Genomic DNA, 26,925 nt, shown 5'->3' with positions numbered 1-26,925 from the left:
CACATACATACACACATACACACATACACACAGAGACATACACACATACATGCACACACACACACATACATACACAGACACAGACACATACACATACACATACACACACATACATACACACACACATACACACAGAGACATACACACACACATACACACATACATACACAGACACACACACATACACATACACAGACATACACACACATACACACAGACATACACACACATACACACACATACACATACACAGACATACACATACATGCACACACACACACATACATACACAGACACAGAGACATACACAGACATACACACACATATACATACACAGACATACACAGACATACACACACACACACACACACACACCATGAATCATTTCTGGGACAAAAAGTAAAGACTGGAACAATCCTATCCATTAATTTTGCTATTTTTGCTGTTTTCGCTTAAGGGAGGAATGCTGTCATTCCTTGATTTTTGAAGCAGAATATTTGGGAACAGCCAAAGAAACATACATTTAAGATAGAGAACCAAAAATGATTTTCTTAAAAGAGCCAATTTGGTAGGTAAGTGAAATTTTCTTTCCTTCCAGGCCACCTATAGTCAGTCATTATGTAACACCATTACCTATCCCCAATGGTACTAATAACATTTTGAGTTTCAAAATGGAAATGGAAAGGCAAATCGTGCCAGCATTGTTCATGGAGAAGATTTCTGTGGTTTAATTTGTCCCCTAGAGATCAGGAGGGCTGCTAATTATCTGAACCCTATTCATTCTGGTTTTCCAGGAAAATACTGCTGCTGTATGTCTGGAAGTTTCTATCAAGGCTAATGAGGTGGCCTGTGTCTGCCCTGAAAACCCCTGAGCATGCCTCTTTGCCCTTCCACAAGGTGCTAATGGCAGGTCTATACTGTTTGACGACTGCCTCTAGCATCATACCCGACCTTCACTTTGCATCCTGGGATCCCTACACTTGACTTTCTCAGAGGCACAGCCTTTGCCAGATCCTTTGCCAGGTACTTTGCTTATTCTTAGTTTAACCTTCACAAATCCCTAGAGGTGGGTATAAACTCACCCATTTTATAGATGAAAAAAGAGCACTTGAAGGGGGGGGTCTGGTGTCACAATTGCAGCTACTTACGAAGCTGAGGCAAGAAGACCAAAAGTTCAAAGTCTGTCTGGGCAACTTAGGGAGACCCTGTCTCAAAATAAAAGGTGAAAAGTGGACTGGAGATGTAGCTCAGAGGTAGAGAGAGCACTTGTCTTGCATTGGTGAGGCCCTAGGTTCAATCCCCAATACTGTGGGAAAAAAGAAAGAAAAGGGAATAAAAGGGAAAGGGAGGGGAGGGAACGGGAGGGGAGGGTAAGGGAGAGGAAGGTAGGGGAGGGGACGGGAGGGGAGGGTAAGGGAGAGGAAGGTAGGGGAGGGGATGGGAGGGGATAGGAGAGGATGGATGGGGGGGTAAAGGGAAGGGATGGAGAGATTGCTCAACGGTTAAAGCATCTGTCACAGAAGCATGAGGACCAGAGTTTGGGTTCCCAGAAACCTATGTAAATGCCAGGTAGGTCTGGCACTGTCTGGAATTCTAGTCTTAGAAGGAAAGACAGGGAATTGCCAGAGCAAGCCAGCTAGTTACTAGTCATATCAGTGAGCTCTGGGTTTGACTGAGAGACCCTCCCTCAATGAATAAGGTGGAAGAGAGATCACGGATGACTCCCAACGTCAACCTCGGGGCTCCACATGCATACAAACATGTCTCCACTCTCACGCAAACATGCATACTCACTTGCATACCATACACACATGAAAATGGAAAAGAAAGGAAGAAGGGTTGGAGAGGTGACTCAGAGGTGAAGAACACGGGCTGCTCTTGCAGAGGACATGAGTTCAGTTCCCAGTATCCACTTGGTGGCTAACAACTCTCTGCACCTCCAGTTTCAGGGGATCCAGTGCCTTCCTCTGGCCTCCATGGCACTTACATACGTGCAGGCAAAACACTCATATACATAAAATAAAAATAAAATAAATAAAAAATCTCTTTGGAAAACAAAGAAAGGAAGAAAGAAAGAAAGAAGAAAAGGCTAGGCAGGTGGCTCATACTTTTAATTCCAGCACTGGGGAGGCAGAGGCAGGTAGATCTCTGTGAGACTGAGGACAGCCAGGTCCATATAGTGAGTTCCATGAGCCCCCACCTTCTCTTCTCTTTCCAGTGCATAGTCCCAGGCTCTGCTCTGGAAACAGCTATGAGGCTGCTCTGAAGGCAAGAGAGGAGACATGCTTATTCTCCACTGATAATCTTAGAGCACAAACTTGTGGTGGGAGGGAGGGAGAGAGGGAGGGAGGGAATGGAAGAAAGAAAAAAAGAAAACAGAAAAGAAGAAAAGTAAGGTTGACTCAAACTGTAAGTTTCCCTAGTTCCGAGCTATAGATGAGCCAGAGTGCTGACTGGCTGACTGAAGCCTCTCTAACCCCAGAGTGCCCAGACTTTCCATCATGCCTGGATTTTCCTCTTCAGGTCCCTGATCCATTACACATCCAAGCATAGAGCCTAGGCCATAGCCAGGGTCAAGAGATGGGAACTCCATTGTGATCAGTACTCCGACCATGGCAGATCCACCCTGCTTCCTACAGCACTTAACCTGTCTTGTTTTGGTGGTTATTTGCTACTCTGTCTTTGCCTCCAGTACATTATAAGTCTTTGGTAGATGGGAATTGTCAAAGATACTTTGCTATTCCCTGACAATGCCTGGAACAGGCTACTTCACAGAGCAGCTGGGGCACTTTTGTGGATCTCAGCAGAAGAGAACTGGGTGGGTCCTGGTGGGATGCGTCTTCTTCCTCAGGGCCCATACATAGCTCCATGCTTAGCTCTGGCTCTGTTGACTGACCACGATAACCACTTTACTATCACACCCTGAAGGGGGTGCAGCTTCTGCTATGGCCTCTGGTGAGCCCCGTCTTACTACTCATACACCCACATAACTGCCTCCTCTACAGTGTGTACTGGACCTAGCAACTTCTTTCTAATGTACAGAAAATGGCAAAAATAAGAGGACACCATTTCTGTGATTGGGTTATAAAAGACTGTAACTTTCATCTTGCTAGCATTCTCTCTTACCTCTCCCCATGTGCTGTCTCTCATAACCCTACATGAACACAATCTGAGAGTAACCTTGTTACCGCTCCCCCCCCAACAGCCTCCAAGGGCATGAATTATGGTAGCAGCCACGTGAATGAGTCCCTCGATATGACGATGGGCCTCACGGACAACTTGAATGTAGCCTTGTAGAAGACCCAAGACAGAAGCCTCAGAGAGGCGAGACCAGACTCCCAATCCCTAGAAATTGTGAGGTGGTGTGTGTGAACTGCTGGGAGCAGTTTATTACTTAGCAATCCACAATGAGTTCATGTGCCCACTACGTAATGTGTTCAGGGAGAAAGTTCAGGTCCCATCATGACTTAACATAGAATTAAACAGAATTTGGGGGATGGAAGTCTGGGAACCGTCTGGAGAGGGGTGCTAAGAAGTATTTATAACCAAGCATTTACATATAATGGGAAAATACGAAGCACAGAACTCACAAACTATATTGCCTTGTTAATTTCCTCACTCGGGGAGGCTTGATTTCTGGTTTTTCCACAGCTGGTTGGACGGCTTCCACACGTATAGGAATAGGACTTCTAGAGACATAACAAAAACCAGAAAAACACAAATAGAAAAGGGTTTGTGATCTCGTATTGGCCGTCAGGACTGCTTCCAGATATTTATAGCTTAGTAACATTGATGGTCAAGAAATCTTTTTTTTTTTCCTTTCTGTTCTACTTATTTAATAACTGAAATTATACTAAAAATTCAGAAAATTTAAAATCAAATAAATAAGCAAAAATTATAGGGAAGAAAATATAACAAGCAGGGAACTGAATATAAGTGGCCAAATAAGATGGCCTGGCCCCAAACCACTCCTGCAGGTTTTGCTAGTGAAATGAATGAAGAAAAAGATATGGCTAGCCAGGTTTTAGTTCCCAATAACCTAGTAGCTATATTATTTGGTACAATAGCTCTCAAGAGCTACCACTATAGCATATAACAAAATAGAATATATATTAAACACTGGAGAGATAGCTCAGTCGTTTAGAGAACTTGCTGCTTCTCCAGAGGATCCAAGTCCAGTTCCCAGCATCTGTGTCAGGTGACTCACACACCTGCCTTTAACTCCAGCTCCAGGGACTCCAATACCCTCTTCTGGCCTCTGAAGACACTGCATACATGTGGTCCATACACATAAATAAAAGTTTTTATTTCATTTTTAAAAATATTTTGTTATTATTTTTATGTGTATGAGTGTATTGCCTGCATGTGTGTATGTGTACCTGTGTCACGCAATGCCTACAGAGGTCAGAAGGGGATGTCAAATTCCCCTGGAACTGGAGTTAGGGATGGTTGTTAGCTGCCATGTGGGTACTGGGAACTGAACCTGGGAACTGTCCTCTGTAAGAACAGCCAGTGCTCTTAAGTGCTGAGCCATCTCTCCAGCCCTAAATAAAAAATTTTAAAACTTAAATTTATCTTAAGTTTTTCTTTAATCATTCATACCAAATAACCCAATGAGCTCCACTTAAAACTGATTTTTTAAAAAATTAAATTTGTATTTACCTATTTATTCTGTGTGTATGTGTTTGCATGTGCAGAGGTCAGAGGACAACTTGCAGGAGTTGGTTTTCTCCTTCTACCATGTGAGTCCTGGGGTTTGAACTCAGGTTGTTGACAGGTTTGAAAGCAAGTGCCTTTACCCACTGAGCCATCTCACTGGCCCCAAAATGGTAATTTTAAAGGAAATCTTTAACACATTTTCAATGGGCAAGACTAACTTCATCTTTTAAAAAAATCATAAATTAAGCCGGGCGTGGTGGTGCACGCCTTTAATCCCAGCACTTGGGAGGCAGAGGCCAGCCTGGTCTACATAAGTGAGTTCCAGGACAGTTGGGGCTACAAGGAGACCCTGTCTCAAAAAGACAAAAAAAAAATAATAATAAATTATCTTCTAACACTAAAGAGGCATCAAAATGAGTTGACGCGCGAACAGGGGACCTGACAAGTTCAATAACACTCTTGCGCTTCATTTTGTCTTTTATTCAGTGCCTCCCTGTGCGATAAGTATGTGGCTAGTGCTCATAAACGCTTGTTGAGTAAACACAGAAGAATGAATAAAGAACTGGACTCAATGTGCTGAATTCAAGGGGAATCCCAGAGTAAGCTAGGCATGGTTCCTGGAAGGGCTCATGTTTCCTAGGGATGCGTCATTGATCTAGGTCACACAGGCTAAGAAAACCTCACACAGTTTGTTCTCAGTTTGATGGAAGCAAGACCATCAAGATGGGAAAGAGAGTGGAGGCCTGGGCTGAATGCAGGGCACCATCCCCACCACCCCCATACACAAGAGGTTCTAGAAGGGAAAGTAATGTGGACAGAAAGGAAAGCAGGGACCATGTGAGGAGGACCCTCGGGCTGAGGAGGTTACACTGAAGGTAATGGCAGTCTCTAGAGTATTTAGGTAAGGGAGTGGCATCACCAGATTTGTGTGGTAGAAAAGTTCCCCCGAGTGAGGAAGAGTATACTGAATAGAACTAGGACATCCTAGTAATTCAGAATGAGAGATAATGGGTATGTGTGTGTGTGTGTGTTCAGGGATTAAGGTCTTGAACAGGAAAAGGTAGATTTTGGAGATAACATAAAAGTTAAATTGATGGGTTATGATGACCAATTAGGTGAAGGGATGAGGCAGTTAGGGAAACAAGGATCCGTGAGTTCTAAACCTGGGTAAGGAATAGGTAATAATGCCATTCTCTAAGATTGGAGACTGGTGGGGGAAAGAAGGCAGGTAGGGTAGGAAGTGGAGTTTTGTTGTGTTTTGTTGCTTCCAGTGTTGGAGCTGGAACTCAGGGCCTTGTACATGCCACACAAGTGCTCTACAGCTGAGCTGTACCCCTAGACCAAAATAAGTCTGCGAAATCTGGGAGGGAATGTATCCCTAGAAAAGACAAAGTTCTCTAATCTAGAGAAATGCTAACTTTTACTCTGAGCATCAAGTACAGTTCCCTAACACCTGCTATGTTTGCTAAATTCTTTATCCCGTCCCACCACGTCCCACTCTTGTCATCAACACACAGGATCTCAAAGCACTGAAACAGGATGCAGAAATCTAGTCTTTGCTTCCTTTTTTTCATGTTCTTGGGGATAAAACCCAGGGCCTTGAGCATGCTGGGCAGGCTCGCTATCATGGAGTTACACCTCCAGCCAGAGCCTGGATTCTTAGTAAGACAGTCTGATATGCATTTGAGGTGAGCACCTGAGGGAGCCCTCCGAGGAGCAGGTGGTAGTAACGGGAGCAAACCACCAAGGAGGCAACGAGAGTTCGATGACTGACAGCTTGTTAGCCACCTGGGCCAAGAGAGGATTTCCTCTGAGTGTGGGGGTCACAGCAGTAGTGGCTGTGGAGCTTTAAAAAATTTGTGTGGTTCCCCTCTGACAAAGTTCAAAAATGATGAGTCCAAGGGAAGAGCAGCAAGCAGAAACCAGGTTGAGAAGGCTCGTCTTCCCCACGTTACCAAGGCCAACTCCACTCTAAAAGCAGAGATTTTTATTTGTTTATTACATTTCAGAAAAAAAATGTGTGTGTGTGTGTGTGTGTGTGTGTGTGTGTGTGTGTGTACATGTGCCACAGCCAACAAGCGGAGGTCAGAGGACGACTTGCAAGAGCAGTTCTCTCTTTCCACCATATAGATACTCGGGATCAAACTCAGGTCATAAAGCTTGGCAGCAAGCACCTTTATCCACTAAGCCCTCTGTCCTGCCCATAACAGCAGTTTCTTTTTCAAAAGAATATTTATTATTTTTATTTTATGTGTATGAGTGTATTGCCTGCCTGTATATAAGTACATCTGTGTTGTGCAAAGCCCACATAGGTCAGAAGAGGGTGTCAGATCCTGTGGAACTGGAGTTATAGATGGTTATTAACCACCATGTGGGTGCTAGGAATCAAACTTGGGTCCTCTGCAAGAACAGTCAATGCTCTTAACTGCTGAGCCATCTCTCCAGCTCCAAGAGCAGAGCTTTTAAGGGACTTTACTCTGGGTATGACAAGGTCTGCTCTACATGCTCCAGAGACAACCCAAAGTGGCTGAGTTCTGTTAGTACAGTGGGTACCAGTATTAAACTGGGACTAAGCAGCATTCTCAAGGCTTAAAGGAAGTCTCTAAGCTGGCTTCTTTGGGTTCACAGTCCCTGTTTCTTTTTTTCTCTCTGATGGTGCCAGCCAGTTCCCCCAGGAGCAAGCAATGCTGTCTGGATAATTTGGAGGACACAGTGTCATTTCCCCATTCAAACAAGAAGCAACAGACCTTACATTAGTGTCCTGAAGACTGGATTTCTTATTGATATTTACAAATGTGGAGTCTTCTGTTCCAATCTGTTAAAGAAAACAGTCAAGTTAGTAAAAAAGTAGGTAGCTTGGTATGTAAAAATGCTTTCAGGTCTCCTGAATTCAAAGGATTATAGAGATGAGCCAAGGACCACAGACATAATTCATCAAGTGTTCAGTCAATAGCGAACTGTTTCTGTTTACACAGGCAAACAATAGAAAATGTTTTCTTGAGTCTTTCCTCACTACTGGGGATTAAGATGTGGCCTTTCAAATGCAATCAAGTCTTATATTCACACTTTTATTTAGCACTTGCTATGTGTCAGCTCCTCCTCAATGAGAAAGGGATGGTATAGGAAAAGGCAACCCCGCAGTTCAATCCCTAACCTATAGATCACTATAGATCACTACAGATCAAGAACAATAGTCAGCTCTATGCTCACATAGCATTTATAGTTACACTTTACAAAGGGACTTGGAATCGGTTTTTGTACATCCTTGGAACAAACCTGAAGGAATTATGTCATTTGATTTTGATACAAATCTTGCCTTCCTCCCTCTGGTAAGTCCCAGAGAATAACAAGTAAGGAAGGTGGGTGCTGGGTTCCCAACTCTAGGCTTTATGCTTGCATAACAAGTGCTCTTGAACTGCTGAGCCATCTCTCTAGTCCCATTGAGAATGAGTCTCGCTATGTTGCCCCAGGCTGGTCTCCAGCCCACTCTTGGCTTTTATGTGGGTGCTGGGATCCCAACTCCAGTCTTTATGCTTGCATAACAAGTACTTTTGAACTGCTGAGCCATCTCTCTAGCCCCCTTGAGAACGAACCTTGCTATGCTGCCCCAGGCTGGTCTCCAGCTCCTGGGTTTAAGAGATCTTTCTGCCTCAGCCTCCCAAGTAGCTGGGACTACAGGTGCATACTACCAGACCCAACTAGTTCCCATCTTACACAAAAGGATGGGGCTTAGAGAAGTTAACAGACAAACTTAAAGTGACATTATTGATATAGATCAGGATCCAAGCCAGATTATTTGACTTTCCAACTTGCGTCCTATCTTCTGGCTTCCTGTCTCTATTTCAACCCAAATGGAAGAAACTTTGTAAGCTTGCTCTTGTCTTTCATGGAATATTCTGGAAGGATCTAAATGATATAGATCGCTATATACATAAATGGAAATAAGAAGCTATTACTGAATATTTATTCTTGGCATCGTAGGCTCCGAAGAAATGAAAAGCCTTGAATGTTTTTCTAATGAGCTTTTAGACAATCATTATTATTTCTTACATTCTTACTGAGTGTGTAGGAGCATGTGAACATGTTTGCCACATGTATGTGTTGAGGTCAGAGGACAACTTACTGGAGTTGGCTCTCTATTTTCACCATGTAGGTCTTGAATTGAACCCAGATCCTCAGGTGTGTTTGCAAGTGACTTTTCTTGCTAAACCATCTTGCTGGCCCAATCACAGTGTTTTAAAACTTTTATTTATTATTATTTTTAAATTTTATGTGTATGAGTGTGTTGTCTGCATGTATGTAAATGTACCTGTCATGTGCAATGCCCACGGAGGTCAGAAGAGGGCATTGGATCCCTGGAACTGGAGTTACGGATAGTTGTTAGCCACCATGTGGGTGCTGGGAATTGAACCTGGGTCCTCTGAAAGAGCAGCCAGTGCTCTTAACCGCTGAGTCATCTCTCCGATCTCCCAATTACAGCTTTTTATACACTGTTTTCAGGTAAGGGATGGCCAATGGGTTTTTCCTTGAGTGTCACCTCTTGGCTGTGTCACTGACTTAGAACCCCATAGCAAATGATTCTGAGGTTGCATTTAGGGTCATGGAGCGACTGTAATCTTTATGGAGCCAGTGATATTTGCTATGAGTCTAAGTTAGAGTTTATGACAGTTATTAAACTATCATCTCTCATCTCCAAATTCATCCTCTGAACCTTTTCCTGATTGGATCTGGGGTTGAGAACCAGCAAACTCATTTCTGCTTTGCCAACAGGGAGTGATGGAGAGGAACTCATTCCTTTTAGTTGGCTTCCTGTTCTTTTGGGTCACCCTTGCCTGTATCCTTCACTCTGGTGCCCAGTTCTTCCACAGGAACATGTGAATCAGGTTACAGTATTCCAGCACTGGCAGATCCAGCATCATGGCATCATCACAGGCACAGCACCCATAGAATGACATCCTCAGAGTGAGGGACCAGGCCGGAGTGCCTGCAGCTTTGACACCAGCAGTGGCCATAGGCCCAGAGCTCAGAAGTCTAAGTTTTAACTGTGTAGGAGTCTTCTGCCAGGCACCGAAAGGCTCTATTTGGAACATTTTTGTTCCCCTGAGCTGTTGGGATGGGAAGCAGAAGTAATTCCTACAGTCCCCACCTCCAGTCCCTTAGTGTGACTCAGAATGCAGTTCAGAGAGCTACTTAGACACAGAGACTCACTAGCTGCCCCCTGACTTACTGAATCCCTGGGGATGGGACCCAGTTCTTCCAAGGACCCTTCTGCATTACAGATATGGAAGATTTGCTGCCTCCCAGTTCTCTTTTTGTCTTTTCACTTGTCTAAATAATAACTATACCAGTTAGTAATTCTTTGGATTGTTCCAGGCTTTTGAGCAAGTGAGATGGCTCAGTGGGTAAAGGGTTCTTGCCACCAAGCCAGATGACCTGAGTTTGATCCCCAGGAACCACATGGTGGAAGGAGAAAACCAACTCCTGCAAGTTGTCCTCTTACCCACAAACACACCATGGCATGTATGTATCCCTCCTCCTCCATGAATTAATAAAATGCAATTTAAAAATAATAAAAATCCAGGCTCCTGTGCCAAGGGGAGGCGCCTGTCTTCACAACGGAGCCTGAAGGATACACACAGTTCTTTTCTAGGGCGCCAAGGAAATCCTATAACATGAAATCAAAGGGAGATTCATGACCCCACCCCCATACCTGGGCATTCACGCGGGAAGCGTTCTCCAGCTGTGCTTTCAAAATGTTACACTTCACATGACCTGCCACTGGGGAAGGCAACAGTGGAGTCTGAAGTGTCTTCTCAGAAACTTTCTTTTCTTCAGCCTGAGAAGCAAAATACAGGTGACAGACTGTGAACAAAGAGAAAAGAAAACATACACACTAACCTTTCTCAACAATCACAACACACAGGGATCTAAGTGTATAGACGCATGTGTCCACTTGTGCTGCTGTTTTCCTATGCAGAAGGCTCCTAAACATCATCCCACTCTCTAGTGAGTTAGGGAGGCAACATACATCCCACTCTCTAGTGAGGTAGGGAGTCAGGGTGCATGTTCAAGACAGGAAGGGACCCCTCCACAATCAGGAAATGACAACCAGTGACAGGACCAGGGCGCAAGCATTTCCCACGACCCAGAGCTATTTTCCCGGTAATTGCTACCTCTGAGATAGAAAGGCCTGCTTCAATACTTGTAGGATCAAGGGAAGGAGTGCAAAATCTTTGCTGGTGTTTGTTCAATAAATGTTGCTGGAAACTATGATTCTTAATAAGGAATTTGTATCTATGTTACTTTATTCATTCATCCACTTATATATTTATTTATTTAGATGTGGGTGGATGGAACCCAGGTCCTCATGCATGCTAAGCATGTGCTCTACCATTGAGCCACATTCCTAGCACCTGTATAATGTTACTGGACTTCAGTAACTGGTACTCATGTCACAATTTCTGCCATCCTCCATGTGTTAAGTGAATATGTCCTCAAAGTTCATATGACTCAGCTAAAGTAGATTACTCTGTGATTGCATATTCATATTTGATTCATGTTCAAAGCAATTATATCTCTGCAATCAAAGGCTTTAGAACCATTGTTTTATTATAGTAGACATGCTATTTACATAACTATTAAAATAAAAGTTATTCATCCCTGCTTATAACCTGAAATCATCTTTTATAGAATACGTGTCACTTTAGAAAAATAATGTCTTAATGCTCATCATACCATTGGTCATGGTAATAGCATGTCCCAATGTAATATGGTGCTTGGCCTAGACTTGGTGTCCAATAAACACCTCTAAAGGTAATTATAGTGACACCCATTTATTATCAGAAAAGATATGTGCTAAATAAGAAAGGCCCAAGACTTTACGATTGTTAGCAGCAACTCACTAACATCAGATGGAAATATAGCTTGTTAGCCACCATATACCAGGGCAAGAAGAAAATGTTCTAAAGTACTCAAGTTCTAAAACTAATATTATTCACTAGAGATTCAAAAGTCCCATTGAATACAGGCATTGTGGTACTTGTATATAACTCCAGTACACAAGAGGTAGAGACAGGAGGATAAGAAGTTCAAGATCAGCCTGGATTGCATAGTGAGACCCTGTTTCAAAAGACAAAACAAACAAAAGTCCTATTGTATATCACGGTATTCATTGCAGGAATATTATGAAAGCCACGGTGTGGGAATGACTCTTATTAATGAACATACTCTGGACTAATGACTTTTAATTAACCCCATGTGCTTTTGTGTCTCGTGACCTTGGCACCTGATCCTAGGCAACTTCAACTTGGTACTTCACCCAAAAAGATGATGAATGAATGTGGGTGTGCTTGAGAATTAACATTATCAAAGTGCTGAAAGGCAGCGCCCCTTCTCCATTGGCCACAGTGGAGACTGGGAAGGAGTGTGACTGTGGATGAATGAGATATTCTAGAACTAGGGATGAAAAGGTCAGATGGTCTGCTAAGATTAGGGTACAGCCAAGCTTGTACTTCCCCAATTGAAGCTGGGTGGGGCCAGGCTCTAGGACACAGTTCCAGGGACAGAGTCCCAACAAGACCATTCCATCAGCACAGTTCCAGGAGACAGAGGACTCTAAGAAATACCAAAGAGAACGAGTGTCCTCTAAGTTTAAGCCTACTCTTAAAAACTAAATTTAAGGGTTAGGCTCTTTGTTCAGGTAATAGTAATGTCGGTGTAGTAAGGCTGCACCACAGCGGAAGAGCAGAGCAAGTGGCTGGCTGACATAATAATAAAGAAATAGGACATAGAATTCAGTTTCCCAGAGGGACCTCTAAATACACAGTTCTGGTAGAGAAGCAAACTTCAGTAATACCATTTAGTACCCAAACAGACAGAAGCTCTGGATTCAAATCTTAACTCTTTTCTTTTCTAACATCATCAAAATAGATGATGGCAATGCCCATGATGATGATGATGGTGATGATGAAGACAAATGTTTATTATGAGTCAGTCACTGACTACACATTTTGTATGCCTCTCTCACTGGAATCTCACTTGCTCATCCTATTTAGAAATAGGTGCCTTTTAAATTAAAAAAATGTTTATTTAGTATATGTGCACAAAATCACACATGTCACAGCATGGGTGTGGAGATCAGAGGAGAACTTTCAGGAGTCAGTTCTCTCCTTTCACCATGTGGGACCTGGGGATTGAACGTAGATTGTCAGGCTTAGCAACAAACATCTTTATCTACTAAGCCATCTTGCTGGCCCATCTTGCCAACACTTTTATTATTTTCACTTTAGCAAAAGGCAAAAGAGAGGACTGGGAATATAGCTCAGTGGTAGAGCACTAGGTTCAATTCCCAGCACTCCTCTGACAAAAGGAAAAGATTTCCATGATCTGAAAAGAGAGCAGAACATCATGATCCCCAGTTTACAGATGAGAAACACAAAGCTGAGCTCTGAGAAGCCACTGGTACAAGCTCACAAGAGGGAGCCAGGAGCTGTGATTTTGATGGGGTCCAAAGTCAGAACTCCTGGCCACACAACCCTACTAGCTCCCCTAACCTCTCTGCAGCTTTTTTCCCTTCCTAAGAACTTTTGGGTGTTCAAACGATTCAGAGAAGTATGAATGGCTTTCTCATGCCAAATTCTACAGTTTGAAAAGAAAATACAGCAAGAAACACCTGGGATATGAGAAGAGTGTCGTCTTAACTCATCAAGCTGGTCGTGAAGAGCTGGCTCATCTAGCTAGATCCATTATCCCAAGGGGCTGAGCTTCCTCCTTTAGACAAATAAGTCACACACACACACACACACATACACACACACACACACACACACAAAAAAAACTTACTATCTTGAAAGGTAAGGTTTACAGTGTGGGTTTGGAGTAATTTATCTTCTGTTTATAAATCCAGTTACATTAAGATATGCATTTCATACTTGAATGGATGCTTGCATGGCTGTATGAAGAATTCATTTGTATTTAGTTTTAATTGGGGGAATGGCATGTTGGAAAACAGGAATTTAATTAGCTATCGAGCCCATGTGAGGGTTTTGACAATGGCTTAGAGGAAAACGGTTTTACTGACAGAATGACTGAAGACCTACTTAGAATAATGGAGTGGTGCTAAACTAAGAAAAGGATGGCACCTCAGCATTGGTCTTTCACCTTGAATTTAGTCATGCTAAACTGATTTTTTTGGACATAAAATTCAAGCTGGCTTATTCCTGTCCCAGGTAGACAAAGTGAAGGTAGTACTGTTCACCTGTCTGCATCAACTCAGGTGAGAGTCAATTTATATTTTGAAAAATCTGTGCATCATTATGTGAACCCTTTTGTCTAAAAGGCATTTCTAGGGCTAGGGAGATGGCTCAGTCAGTCAAGTGCTTGCCTTACAAGCGTGAGGACCTGAATTTGAATCCCCAGAGCCCAGGTTAAAAAGCTGGGTAGGGTGGTGTGCACCTGTAATTCCACACATGGTAAGATGGGAGGCAGAGACATGGATCCCTGGAAGTTCACAGGCCAGCTAGCCTGGCCTATATGGAGAAGTTCTAGGCCTTGAAAGACCCCGTCTCCAATAAAAGGTGGAAGAAGCCTGAGGGCCAACACACGCAGTTGTCCTTTGACTGCCACATGTGCACTGTTCATGCACACATCCACACTAACCCACATGTGTGTACACACACACACACACACACACACAGAGGAAAGAATGGAAACACCACAGGACTCAGGCCTGTGACACAGGGCAGGCATGCTCCTTGCTGAGTTCTAGGGCTGCACCTTGTTGATGTTGATGTGCAGAGCGGGCCAGGGTCCTGCAGCCTTCACAGTCTCCAGCTCGAGCTTCTTCAGGTGAGCAGCGGCTTCGCTGTACAGAGCAGGTGCTCCTGGACTCAGTTCTACAAAATGGCGGGGGCAAATGAAAAAGCAGAGCTGAAATGACAGCGAGATCTGAAGGAGTGACACCTGCAGGAGCCTGACTCCCTACACCTCTCCTACCTGCCTTCTAGCTTGATGTGGTCTGATGATGCCTGAGGACAAGGTTTCTCTACCTAACTCCCCATATAGAAGCTGGATAGCCCTGGGGTATGTTGCTTGACCTCTCTGAGCCTCTGGACTGATTAAAAGTGAAAATAAAAATCACTTACTTGCAGAGTTGCTGTAATATTGAAGTCATTCTTATAAGCAGACTTAACTATGAAAAGCTCTTTGCAAACTGATGGGACTGGTGTTCAAGTTAATGAACATAGCAAGGTGCCTTTGAGAGCCATGTTGTGTCTCTAAAATCAAAGCATTGACTTTTTGTACTGCGTCACATTTGTTTCCCACCATGCCTCCCTCTAGCTTGGATTTACTCATTAATACATTAAGCATTCATTAAATATTAAATATTCATTATACAGCAATGCGTGTACTTTATTGCTTGTTAGCAACTGGGATCTGGGGAGTTGAAATAAAGAAAGAAACATGACATGCTTTTAGTCTAAGGGAGAGACAAATATTCTACATAAAAGCATTAAAATATTTCATTCATTTCATAGGCACAAGAGAGAAGACACCCCAAAGCCAGGGATGATGGAGGGGATCAGGGAATGCCGCACTGATAATGTGTGAGCTGGCTCCTGAGGGATGTGGAGGAGTTAGCAGGATCAAGGGCATTCCAGGCAGAGGGAACAGCAAGTGTGAAGGACAGGGCTTGGATCACACAGTATTTGGTGAGAAGACAGCAGTTCTGTGTTGCTAGAGCACGGGGAAGAGTGGGGAGGGGCTGTTGACATCTGCATGTGGCCATGCTCCGAATGCGGCCTTATCCAGGGGCAGTGAAGGATGACGGAAAGGTCCTAAGGCATTTGCATTCAGCCAGCACTCTGACACTGGCAGTTCTGTATGGAAACTGCACTGATGGGGCCCTGTTATAACAGTCATCTTGATGCAGAAGGAGGAGGTGGATTTGGGCAAGGGTACTTCCCATTCAGTCAAGAACGGTCTGCAGGTGAGGCCTGAGGGGCTCAACCTATTTCACCAGCTAGATGCCTGCAGGGTGCTCATTCCACAAACTCTTGCCACTTCACTGAGTAGCAGGCTGAGAACCAGAGGGTCCTCTGCTGCACAGTGAGAAGCAGCATCACAGCCTCCTGATTGGCCCCTGCCTCAGAGCTCTTGAGGGAGGGAAGGGAGGCCATATGTTACAGGAAGTGGAAAGGAGGCTTAAAAATGCCATAATGAAACCCAGTATTTGTTCATTAAAGAACAGATGTTCTGGGCGTGGTGGGACATGCCTTTAGTCCCAGCACTTGGGAGGCAGAGGCAGGTGGATGTCTGTTAGATCAAGGCCAGCCTGGTCTACATTGTAAATTCCTGGCCAACTGAAGCTACAGGGAGACCTGTCTAAAGGAAAAAAAAAAAAAAAAAAAAAAAAAAAGATTCAGACAAAAATAACTTGTTCTTTATCCATCCACCAGAGTCAAATTCTTAGGTACAGTAAAAGTGAGTTGCTAGAAAAAGTCAGAAGTGGCGGTCGGAAAAGGACAGAGATTTTACTGTAATCAGGACAATAGGAATCCCCGGACTCCTTTACTGGAGCCTCGGAGTCCATGTCGGTAACTGCAGAAGCACTGAAGACACAAAGGAATGCTCACCTACAACCAGGCTGAAGTGGAGGCTTCTGGGAAACCTCTACATCCAGATGGCCCTGCCTTTACGCATCAGGCTCTATGGTCCAAGCTGCCTAACTGGTAACCATGGCTATGTTCCTCCCACTTCTGCCCCTGATGCCCCTCCCAATTCCGCCCTCTTCCCTCCACGCACTCACTGGGGAGCGACTTGCTGGAGTTTGGGGACCTCAGTGGCCCCTCCTTGTTCTCCAGGGTCAGCGAAAGGCCGTAGTTGGAGTGGGCCTGGTGCTGGTGCTGATGCTGGTGGTGATGCCTCCCTGAAGCTTTAGCAGCGAACGGTGTGCCCCCGTTCTCCTCGAGGCCGAAAGGCAGCCGGTCTGTGGGGCTGAGTGCTGGAGAGGGGAGTGGGTAGCTGTGGTGGGCAACAAGGTCAAGATTTAGAACATCACAGTGTCTTGATAGCACCTCAACCCCCAGGGGAAGGAGGCTCATCAAATAGATTCCTATTTAAAATAAGGCATCATGCCAAACCATGTGCTAATAAAAAGAACAAAGTGGGAATTTGTGTATATTAGAAATCTGGCATCTTGACCCTAAAAATCTCCTCACATTGAAATGGAATAAAATAACTTACATGTTAAAAAAAAAAAAAAGTCATTCTAATAGAAGGTGGAAGGAAGAAATAAAAACTATGTTATGAGGCTGGGCGAGGTGGCACACGCCTTTAATCCCAGCACTCGGGAGGCAGAGACAGGTGGATCTCTGTGAGTTCAAGGCCAGCCTGGTCTACATAGTGAGTTCCAGGACAGCTGGGGCTACAGGGAGACCCTGTCTCAAAAAGACCAAAAAAAAAAAAAAACAAAAAACCTATGTTACAAGCCAGGAGTTCTCTCTCCTTCCTAACATGCCAAAAGCCTTCTTTCTATCCCTTCCCCAATATTTCTGCTCAGGAGTAGCCTGCGACTCAAGCCTGACCAGCCAGACTCTTCCTCAGCCCCAGTTAGAGGGATTTGGTCTGGGATTTGATCTAGAGACATTCATTTATTCCTGACTTTCAACACCTGAAAACTAAAAGAGAGGGGCTCCCTTCCAGGAGGCTCACAACCACCTGTGACTCCAGCTCAGGGTATCTATCACCCTCTTCTGGGCTCTAAGAGCACTGCACTCACATGTGCATACCCACATATGGACACTTTAAAAGTTTTAATTTTAAGAGCATATTTTTTGGCAGGGCTTATATAAAAGGAAGCATATTAATATCAAACATTAAAAAAATTTTTCAGGGTTCAGTGAGAGGGTAAAAATGCTTTCCACCAAGATTGATAATCTGAGTTCAATTCCCAGGTCCTACATGGTGAAAAGAGAGAACTGACAAGCTGTCCTCTGACCTCCACATGTATGCTGTGGCACATGCCCCACCCCACAGTCACATAAAATTTCTTTTTAAATTTTTCTATTTTTTATTTTATGTGTATGAGTGTTTTGTCTGAGTATATGTAAGTATACCATGCGTGAGGGCATGCAGTGCCCTCAGAGACCCGAAGAGGGCACTAGATCCCCAGGAACTGGAGTTACTGGCAGTTGCTAGCTGCCAGGTGGGTGCTAGGTCCTCTGCAAGAGCAGCCAGTGCTGTTAACCACTGAGCCATCTCTCCAGATCCTAAACTGTAATTTTAAAAGTTAAAAAAAAAATTCATTGATTAAATGTTCATTTTTCTCCTGACTGTAAAAGAAATGTAAACATTTCTGTGGGCTCAGTACTTTGGAGTCAGGCCACTGTGTCCACAGTGTACAATGAATGTCAGCTCTGGCCATCAGAGTGAAAACTGAAGTTTCTTGTGACCATATTTCATAGATGTAAATTAACTCTATCCCTGGAAATGAGGCCAATGTATGAAGGGAAAGAGGAGCAGAGGTTAAAGATTGACAGAGTGAGGAAAAAAAAATTTTTTTTTTTTTTTTGAGACAGGGTCTCCCTGCAGCCCCAGCTGGCCTGGATTCACTATGGAGACCAGGCTGGCCTCGAACTCCCAGAGATCCACCTGCCTCTGCCTCTGTCTGCCCCTGCCTCCCGAGTGCTGGGATTAAAGGCATGCGCCTCCACTCCTGGCTCAAGAAAAAACTCTAATGGTATCATTTGAACACCTGGATCCAGCCATACCTGAAGCTGATCCTGAAGAGTAAAAATGCAAGAGTCAGAATACACTGACTCCATTTTGGCTAGCTGTTTCAGGCATGTTGTAAATCTCCAGTTGCTACCCCCCCACACCCCCGCCCCCAAAGCCATAGATTAAGCAAGCCTGGGCATGTAAAAGCCTTATAAGGTAGAAACAGAAACTTCTGGCCCTACAGATAACAGCATATTCCAGTGCCTTAAAGACAGCCCCTACCAATAAGAATCCTCCCCGTACTCAGAACATAGGACCATCCAATCATTTTAAAATGCATCTGGTGCTCACAGGCTTCAGCAAAACTCCCTATAAAAAGCTTGCCCCACCCTGGTTCGGGGCTCTCAGTACGGATCCGCTGCGTAGGTAAAATCTGAGGGCTCGAGCTAAAGCAGGAGTAAAGGCTCTTTGCTGTTGCATACACTCTGGACTACTTGATGGTCATTGGGGGTCACGAGATCTGGGCGTAACAGATCCTACCCCAAACCTTTCAATTTACAAGGCTCAGAAAATGCATGGTCGACCTAAGTAATTGAGTTTCTCTCATTTGTAAAGCACATGACCTAAATTTTTGCTCATTTATTATTTTTGTGGAGGAGGGTAGATGGCTGTGGAGTTTCAGGAAGAATAGGTAGAACAGTTGTTATAGGTCTGAGGTACAGTATGAGCCAAGGTTGAAAGGGCAGGAAGAACAAAGTATATGGAGAAAAGGGAGTGAACAGGGAACTGGCAGGAGGTGAGGATGAATGACAGGGTGGGCTGGTTTGAAGGGTGAAGTGTGTAGGGTTATCCTCTGGGCAGCCAGGGACCCCTCTGGGATTCTCCTGAGAGTGGGAGCAGGGTTTGGGGACCCGGAGTTAGGAGGAGGGAACTGAGCCTCTGTGCAGAGGCAGGGCAGAGTCCAGAAGAAAGATGTGCTGTTCCGCATTGGCACAGGCCCTGGATCCCTCCACCACCCTGATGGCAGTGGGTGGAAGGAGGCAGGGTTAGGACCTCTGGAGGTCTGCTCCACCCACCGCTTCCCCTTGGAAACATTCCTGCAACACCCCCCCGCCCCCCGCCCCCGTGGGAGCAGCAAAAGGGCGTCAAATTGGAGCTGAAAGCCCTGGGCTGTCCTGGGTCCTGCCCCAGCCCTGCAGGGGAACCTTGGTGGTCACTTTTCTGTAGCACACAGTGAGCCACTGGTGGCTGAACTCATCTCCAGAGCTGAGCTGTGCAGCTGGAATTTGAAAACAGCTCTGTGGGCCACATGGCTTGTTGACATTATTTTCCCATCTTTCAGATGTATTGAAAACATCCCTTGCCCCATGGAAATGCAAAGGCTGGGCTTTCAAAAAAGAGCAGATGTCCTTTGTGGGAACTGGAGATGGCTCCCAGCCTGTGGCTGGCCTTCATGTACCCTGCATTCTTGTCACTTCTGGTCTGCTCAGGTCTGAGTGGGTACTGGGACTATCCCAGCAGGAGGGACAGATCAGAGAAGTAGTGAGAGGAACAGTGAGACAGGAGGGCACTAGACAGACGTGAGGGAGGAGAACACGGAAACAGGGAGGAGTGAGGAAAAGCCGGGAAAGGGGCACATCATCCCGGGAAGAAGGCAGGTGGGAGCGAGGGCTGCTCCTAGGAGCATGAGCTTCAGCCTCAAACGCTTGCTGGCTTGCAGTGAGTGTGGGGATGGCATCTGCAGGGAAAGACGACCAGCGGCAGAGAGCTGTACAAAGTTAGGCCTGGAAGAAGAGTTGGAGAGCTCTGACGAAGAGTTCCTGGAGGATGGCAAATAGACACCATCTCTGATGCCAGCTCCAATCCATTCTCACTCTCTGCCCAGGAATGAGAGATGGAGGTTGGGCCCAGCTCAGAGAGAGTACTGTGATTGATTAGTTATGCCTACCAGGGTCTTGGAAGAGCACTGAAAAGGATGCGGGTTTTTTTTTTTTGTTGTTTTTGTTTTTTTTTTTTTATTTCAAGGAAACAGCATGGAGACTAAAACAGTAAAAACCAACCATACGCAGACTGAGAAATCTTTTTTTTTTTTTCTTGGACTGTTTGAGACAGGGTCTCCCTATTGCCCCAGCTGACCTGGAACTCACTCTGCAGACCAGGCTGGGCTCAAACTCACAGAGATCCACCTGCCTCTACCTCCCCAGTGCTGGGATTAAAGGTGTGCACCACCACTTCCGGCTGAGAAATCATATTTGATAATATATCAAGTAAAATATGAGTGTATGACTTTCATCTAAAGCTCCTTAAGGGGGTGGATGAGAAAGAGACAAAGGGGAAGAGGAGGGCTGGGGAAACTGACTGGGACAGGACAGAGGAGTCTGGTGCAGCTGAGGGTCCTTACAAGAACAGCAGTTCCTGTGGGTAGCAATTTCCTCTGATGGTTAAGACTCTGGAAGTAAACAACTCACAAGTCTCAGGAAGTTCCTGAAACCTACCAGATGCAACAGTTTCCTTCCTCCCCAAGGTTAGATAAGTAGTAAGGACTGTGGGGAGAGGAGATTGTCCCATCTGTCCAGCTGCCTATGAGTCATGCAGGGTCATGTTTTCAGCCTTTGTGAGTTGCACGCATGCTGGGATGGTGTTTGAGTGCCATAGTGGCCTTTGAGTCACCTATGGTCCTGTAAGTAGCTCCACTGGTTCACCAAGTTAGACTTTAGTAGTATGGTTACTTTGTTGTATTGTTGATTCCCTGTCTGGAGTGAGTAGATAGATATCTGTTCACATCTCTCCAGGAAGAGTGCCACTCAACAGTTCCTAAGCAGGCAGTGGAATGAGCTGGAAGCATTCTCCACTCACACTTTGGGAACATCCTGAAGATCCAGCACAGGGTTTTGTAGGGTGGTGAATCTGTTACGGAGATTGCTCAAGACCTCAAGCTCCAGGATCAACCCTCCAGGATTCCTGGAGGCACCATTCACACAGATTTTGATGTAAATGGCATCTACGAGGTTGTGCATTTGCCCTTTGACCTCAGGCAAAGTCAAGGTGAAACTCAGCAGCACACAGCAACACACCAGCCTCAGGGAAACTGACCAAGGCCACCTCCATGCTCACTGCCTTAGACTGACACTCCTGGGGTATTTGGTATTCTGGAAAGGGGGGTCACAAGTACTTGTAGAGTAGGTGACAGAGCCTGCCGTGCATGTTTCCACTTCTGCTTCCACACACTGGCAGATGAGAGGAATCTGTGTGGAATGAGGGGCTGCCAGGTATCTGGCATTGGGTTAGCCCTTTCACATTTAATTTTCACCACGATCCTACAAGGATGCTGCTGATGCCTTGTTTGGCACTGGGGCTCTGCAAGGATGAGCCAGGTGCCCTGTTAGGAAATGCAAAGTGAGTAGTGAACCTGATCTATCTCCTCATCCCCTTTCTCAGAGGAAGACCTCACTCCCATCCTGCCTCTAACTTTGGAGAGACTGGTGGCCCCACTGGGCCTGTGACCCAGGTCTTGATTGCACTGGGGTGAGTGCAGGAAAACTGGTGGGCTAAGAGGGGACTCCTCCAGCCCTGCCCAATCTTATACACAGTCCCAACCAGAGCCTCTCTCTCCTTTGGCTGAATCTTGGATCCCCAGCCCATCCAACACGTGGAGCTCACTCAATTCCAGAATCTACCACCAGAATTGCCACCTGGGCAGCACAAGGAAAATCCCCCACTGGAACTCAGGGGAGTTATCTCAAAAACAAGGCCAAGTGAAGGTGTTCTAAGAATCCAGTCACAGCCTTTGCACTTTAGACAAGGTCTGAGTGACATGGGCCCTGGGACTCTAATCTGCGGCAAGAAACTGCAGGATTTTATAATGGAGCCCCACAGATTGCCTCTTTCTGTGGTTTTAAACTGTGAACGAATATTAAGATCACTAGGAAAACTCCTACATACTGCTGGAGGGAATGCAAGGTGGTTCATCCAGTTTGGTGATACAGCTTGCAGTTCCTCAGGGAGTTAAACATAGAGTTACCATATGACCCAGTAATCCATAGCAAGATAAATGTCCAAGAGAAAGGAAAAGAGATCCAGGAAAGACTCATACCTGAATGCTCATAGTAGCATGATTCATAATCACCAAAATGTAGAAACAACTAAAAGTTCATCAACTGATTAACAGATAATCAAATGTGGTATATCCATGCAACTGGAAAGTTACCCAGTCATGAAAAAGGAATGAATTATCCCATGTTACGTGAGTGAACCCTGAAAACATTGTGCTATATGAAAAAGGTCACATGCATGATTCCATTTATAGGAAATGCTGACAACAGACAAACAGCAAGGAAATTAGTGGTTACTTAGGACTGGGGAGGGATCAAGAGTGAGGGATCAATGCTGCTACCGGTTTCTTTGGGGAAGAATGAAGCTATTTCTGAAACAGTAATGGTCATGGCTGTGTGACTTTGTAAAAACATGGAGTGTGCCCTTTGCTGAACGGTACACTATAGATCATAGTAAAGCTGGAGATTTGGAGAAATGTCCATGTTAGCCCTCTGCCAGACATGATCATCTGTCTCTTAATCCGTCCTGTGGCTGGGCTGGTGCCACCACCCTTCTGCAACCTTCAGCCTGTTCCTTTTGCATATGGGCTCACCACAGGGAAGGAGGTGAGCAGGTCACACTGCAAGCAACTGGCTGAGCCTGGGACACAATCCAGACCTCCTACCTTTCTGCTCGGAGCCCCAAGGGCTGCCCATTTGCCATCTCTTGCCATCTGTCTCAATTTCTATTTAAGGCAGCAAATGTACTTATCAGGAAAATCTAGGTTCTCCTCAGGAGCCACTAGCTGAGACACCCACGTGGACACAACCACTCACATTGTCTTCCCAATGGTCACGTAAACTCTGCAGGAACCACCGTGTGTCTGTAACCTCCATGGAGCTAGGAGGGCTGGTGCAGGTGCTTTCCTGATGGCAGTCAGGTTGAGAGCAGATAAAATCTCAGTCACGTAAACTCTGCAGGAACCGCCGTGTGTTTGGCACTCTGCCAGGCACGAGGGTCCTCAGGGAAGGGACTTCAGTCTAGCCTGGGGCACTGCCAGAGGAGGAAACCTTCTGGGGTAAAGAAGCAGGGATGTCCTGAAGGTTATGGAGGAATGGACTGGAAGACACGGAGCATCCAGGCAGAAGTTTCCACACATGTTAAGGGCTGGAGCTGACACATTAGATGCAGGGTTCTTGCCGTGGTTCCATGTGGACAGGAATGAGCTTTCCACTGTCCTCTCTTCATGCATCTCATTTGGATTACAAGCTCATCAGGGATTTATGGGAATGTGTGAGGTCTAACTTCTTTTTCCGGTATGAGGAATCGTTTCAGTCTCCTGAGAGGAGCAATGCATCCTCGGTGCCCGAACTTGAGATGCCTTCTTTGTTCTGTCAGTCATTGTTCTGAGTCTTTGCAGGTCTGCTGCCAGCTTTCCCTCATGTGTTCTCCTGCAAGGAGAACGAACTTCTGGGCTGCCACCTTTGGGCTGACTAATAGGATCAGCTCTGGGGAGCACAGACAGAGTGGAGAGCAAAGGGCACCAGCCAGTGTTTCTCCCTGTCTTCTTGTGCCGCAATGACATTTCCAGCAACAGCCTTGAGTCCTCTGTGACACCAGCTCCTGCTAGACTGGATCCCTGTCGCCACCCCACTTTGTCCTTTAGCCCTTTAATTTAGGGTGGTAACCACGTTCTGGTTCTCATTTCTGGGTTACTTCACTGCTATTCTGTTCTCTGGTCCTTTGTATAACCAAGCCCCTGTATTAAATTCCCTCTGTCAGAAATGCCTAGGGCAGTTTGAGTTTTCCCAATACCTCATGCCAGATAGACAATGTAAACCGGCTTGATTCTAGATTCTTCAAGCTCTTACTTTAAACTAGTACTGGGCTGTATCATTGCTTTTAATGTAATATGTTACTATATGGGATCTCCAAATCCAATTTCTTTTCTCCCATTAGTTAGTCCTTTTCTTGGCAGCCAAATATTTTGTGATGGTTCACTGACTGACTTCCTCTCCCCACACCCCTGCCCGAGTTAAATTTCTTTCTCTTTTTTCTCCTCACCTTCTGTAGTTAATATATTCTGGTTGGAAAGGAAAGGAAAAAAAAAAGCCCAGAAATTGGGCATTTTCTGTCCTTTGTGTGTGTGGTGCTTTAGAATTACAGTTTACTATAAAAAATTCCCATTGGTATTCTGATTCGGAGCATTAAACATTGGTCAGACTTTTTTACTTTCTGTTAAGGTGAGAAGCATATCACATTGACCTCATTCCCTGGGATTTTCAGTTTTACCATAATTTAAAAGATAACATTATTTATTCTATTTCTCAATACCCTTCCCTCGGGCCCAACCTCTGTGTGTTTGTGTGTGTGCTGCGTGCACATGAGTGTACAGGTACACACGTCTGTGTGTGTGTGCTTGTGGAGGTCAGAGCAGAACACTGGATGTCTTCATCTATGGCTCTCCCTCCACCTTATTCCCTCAAGACAAGGTCTCTCACTGAACCAGAAGCTTGCCATTTCAGGCAGGCTGGCTATCCAGCAAGCTCTCAGGATCCTGGTCTCCAACCTGAGGCTGCAGTTATGGACACATGCAGTCATGCCCAGCTTTTTATGTTGACTCTAGGGATTTGAATGCAGGTCCTCATGATGATAAAACAAATGCTCTTACCCACTAAGACATCTTTCCAATCCCTTTCTCTAACTTTTTTAAGGTATACAAAGCTACTGACTTTAGACAATTTCAGTCTCTGGCTACTTTGTTGATCTTTCTTTTTAGCAAGAATTTACTTGGATTTTAAGATAGTTACATGAATTTTGTTTGTTGTTCCTAGCATTTATTCCTTATTTTGTTTTCTTGACTTACTGCATTCGTAAAGCCTCCAGAAGGGTATTGAATTAACAGTCATTCTTGTCTTAGTTCTGGAGCTTACAGATCATCTAGTGTTTCAACATTAAACATAACTCCTGCCAAGCTTCACTTTGCAGGTTCTAGTCAGCCCCCACTTCTCCTTTCAAGTGACTAAAACTCTATTTAAAAAAATATTTAATTTATTTTTATTTTATCTGTATGAGTGTTTTGCCTGCATGTATATAACTGCACCACATGCATGCAATGCCCACAGATGCCAAAAGAGGGTGTCCAATCCCCTGGAATTGGAGTTACAGATGCTTGGTTGTTAGCTGCTATGTGGGTGCTGGGAATCAAACCTGGGTTTTTCAGAAGAACAGCAAGTGTCCTTAACCACTGAGCTGTCTCTCCAGGCCCTCAAGTGACTAAAACTCTTGAGCACTGACCACCACTCATCCCATGAGATCTGCAGTGCACCTTAGTAGGCGCTGTTTCCTTTGATAGATACCATCCTCGGATCCTCCCCATTGTCTCCACCCAGCTCATCAGTCCAGTTTGGGAATCAACTTTGCAAGAAGCCATACGACAGCTCCCTTTTACTTCTGGCATTTTCCTGTGACAGGTTTCAGAGGGTGAGGGGCCCTTGACTCGGCAACGACTGATGCCAATTTCCCAGTATTGGGGGGGGGCGCTTTTTTTTAGCTTAGAGACTCAAAAGTAATCACAAAGGCGTCAAATGGTTCCTGACTGCTCTCTTTAGCTTGGATTTCAGTTTCCTTCTCTTGGTTCTCACCTTCTGCAGTTAGTATATTCCAGGTGAAAAAGGAGAAAGCAGAAGCTTCTTCCTTTTTTGGGGGGATTTTTGAGACAGGGGTGGCCCCAGCTGTCCTAGAACTCACTATGTAGACCAGGCTAACTCATAGAGATCCGACTGCCTCTGCCTCCCAAGTGCTGGGATTAAAGGCATGCACCACCACCCCCGGCTGCTTCTTCCTTTTCATTAAGGAAGAAGCTGTCTTTAAGAAAGGCTCTGTGATACCACTCATCTTTTTGCTGCAAAGTAAATATATCTATAAACCCTTAAAGTTCCCTACGAGGCCTAGTGTGACGGTGTATGTCTGTAATCCCAGCACTAAAGAGGCAGGGGCAGGAGGATCACCATAAGTTCAAGTCTAGCTTTTTCTAAATAGCAAGCTCCAGGCTAGCCAGGGGTACATAGTGAGATCCAGACTCAAAACAAAACAAAGCTAAAAAAACAGTGGCGAGAAAACTTCTGTGCCCTTTTTTTCTGATCCTATGGCCTGCTTTCCTTCTCTTTCAAATTCTGCTTTAAATCATGAGCTTATCCGAGAAGCCCTCCTTTCAGGGTCTCTGTGCCAGATTCACAGCCTCTATGAACAATATTCTTTCTTAGGCTTTTCTTGTCTTTGACATTTTGAAATCTGATTTCCCAAAGAATAGAGTACATAGAGTTCCACTCGCCCAGACTAATTATTCTAAGAGCTTGGGATCTTTTTCCAAGGACCTGGCCATGTATTGCTAAAGCAGTCTTCCTAGCTGACAGGATTAACAGAAATCCCTGTGGTGTTCCTCCACTTTCCAAGCAACCACACCATCAAGCAGGCAGACCAGCAAATAAACAGATGCTCTGCTTTTAATAGAATGCC

The 26,925-nt window shown here is 45.0% G+C and overlaps 1 protein-coding gene across 1 annotated transcript in view; it reads right to left on the bottom strand.

Annotated features, from left to right (window-relative positions):
- The window catches only part of Epb41l4b (erythrocyte membrane protein band 4.1 like 4B), a 168,510-nt gene that overhangs the window by 35,109 nt on the left and 106,476 nt on the right, over nt 1-26,925 (bottom strand). Inside the window, exons 16-20 of the mRNA XM_008854640.3 lie at nt 16,466-16,680; nt 14,434-14,552; nt 10,370-10,495; nt 7,407-7,474; nt 3,591-3,689 (exon numbers count right to left, since the gene is read on the bottom strand). Coding sequence (XP_008852862.1) covers nt 3,591-3,689; nt 7,407-7,474; nt 10,370-10,495; nt 14,434-14,552; nt 16,466-16,680 — 627 coding nt within the window. The remainder of the gene's footprint in view (nt 1-3,590; nt 3,690-7,406; nt 7,475-10,369; nt 10,496-14,433; nt 14,553-16,465; nt 16,681-26,925) is intronic.

The sequence above is a fragment of the Nannospalax galili genome, unplaced genomic scaffold (genome assembly GCF_000622305.1).
Source record: "Nannospalax galili isolate Female #2095 unplaced genomic scaffold, S.galili_v1.0 scaffold666, whole genome shotgun sequence".
Taxonomy (NCBI): Eukaryota; Metazoa; Chordata; class Mammalia; order Rodentia; family Spalacidae; genus Nannospalax; species Nannospalax galili.
The sequence above is the reverse complement of the archived record's forward strand: the minus strand, read 5'-3'. Positions and strand labels throughout refer to the sequence as shown.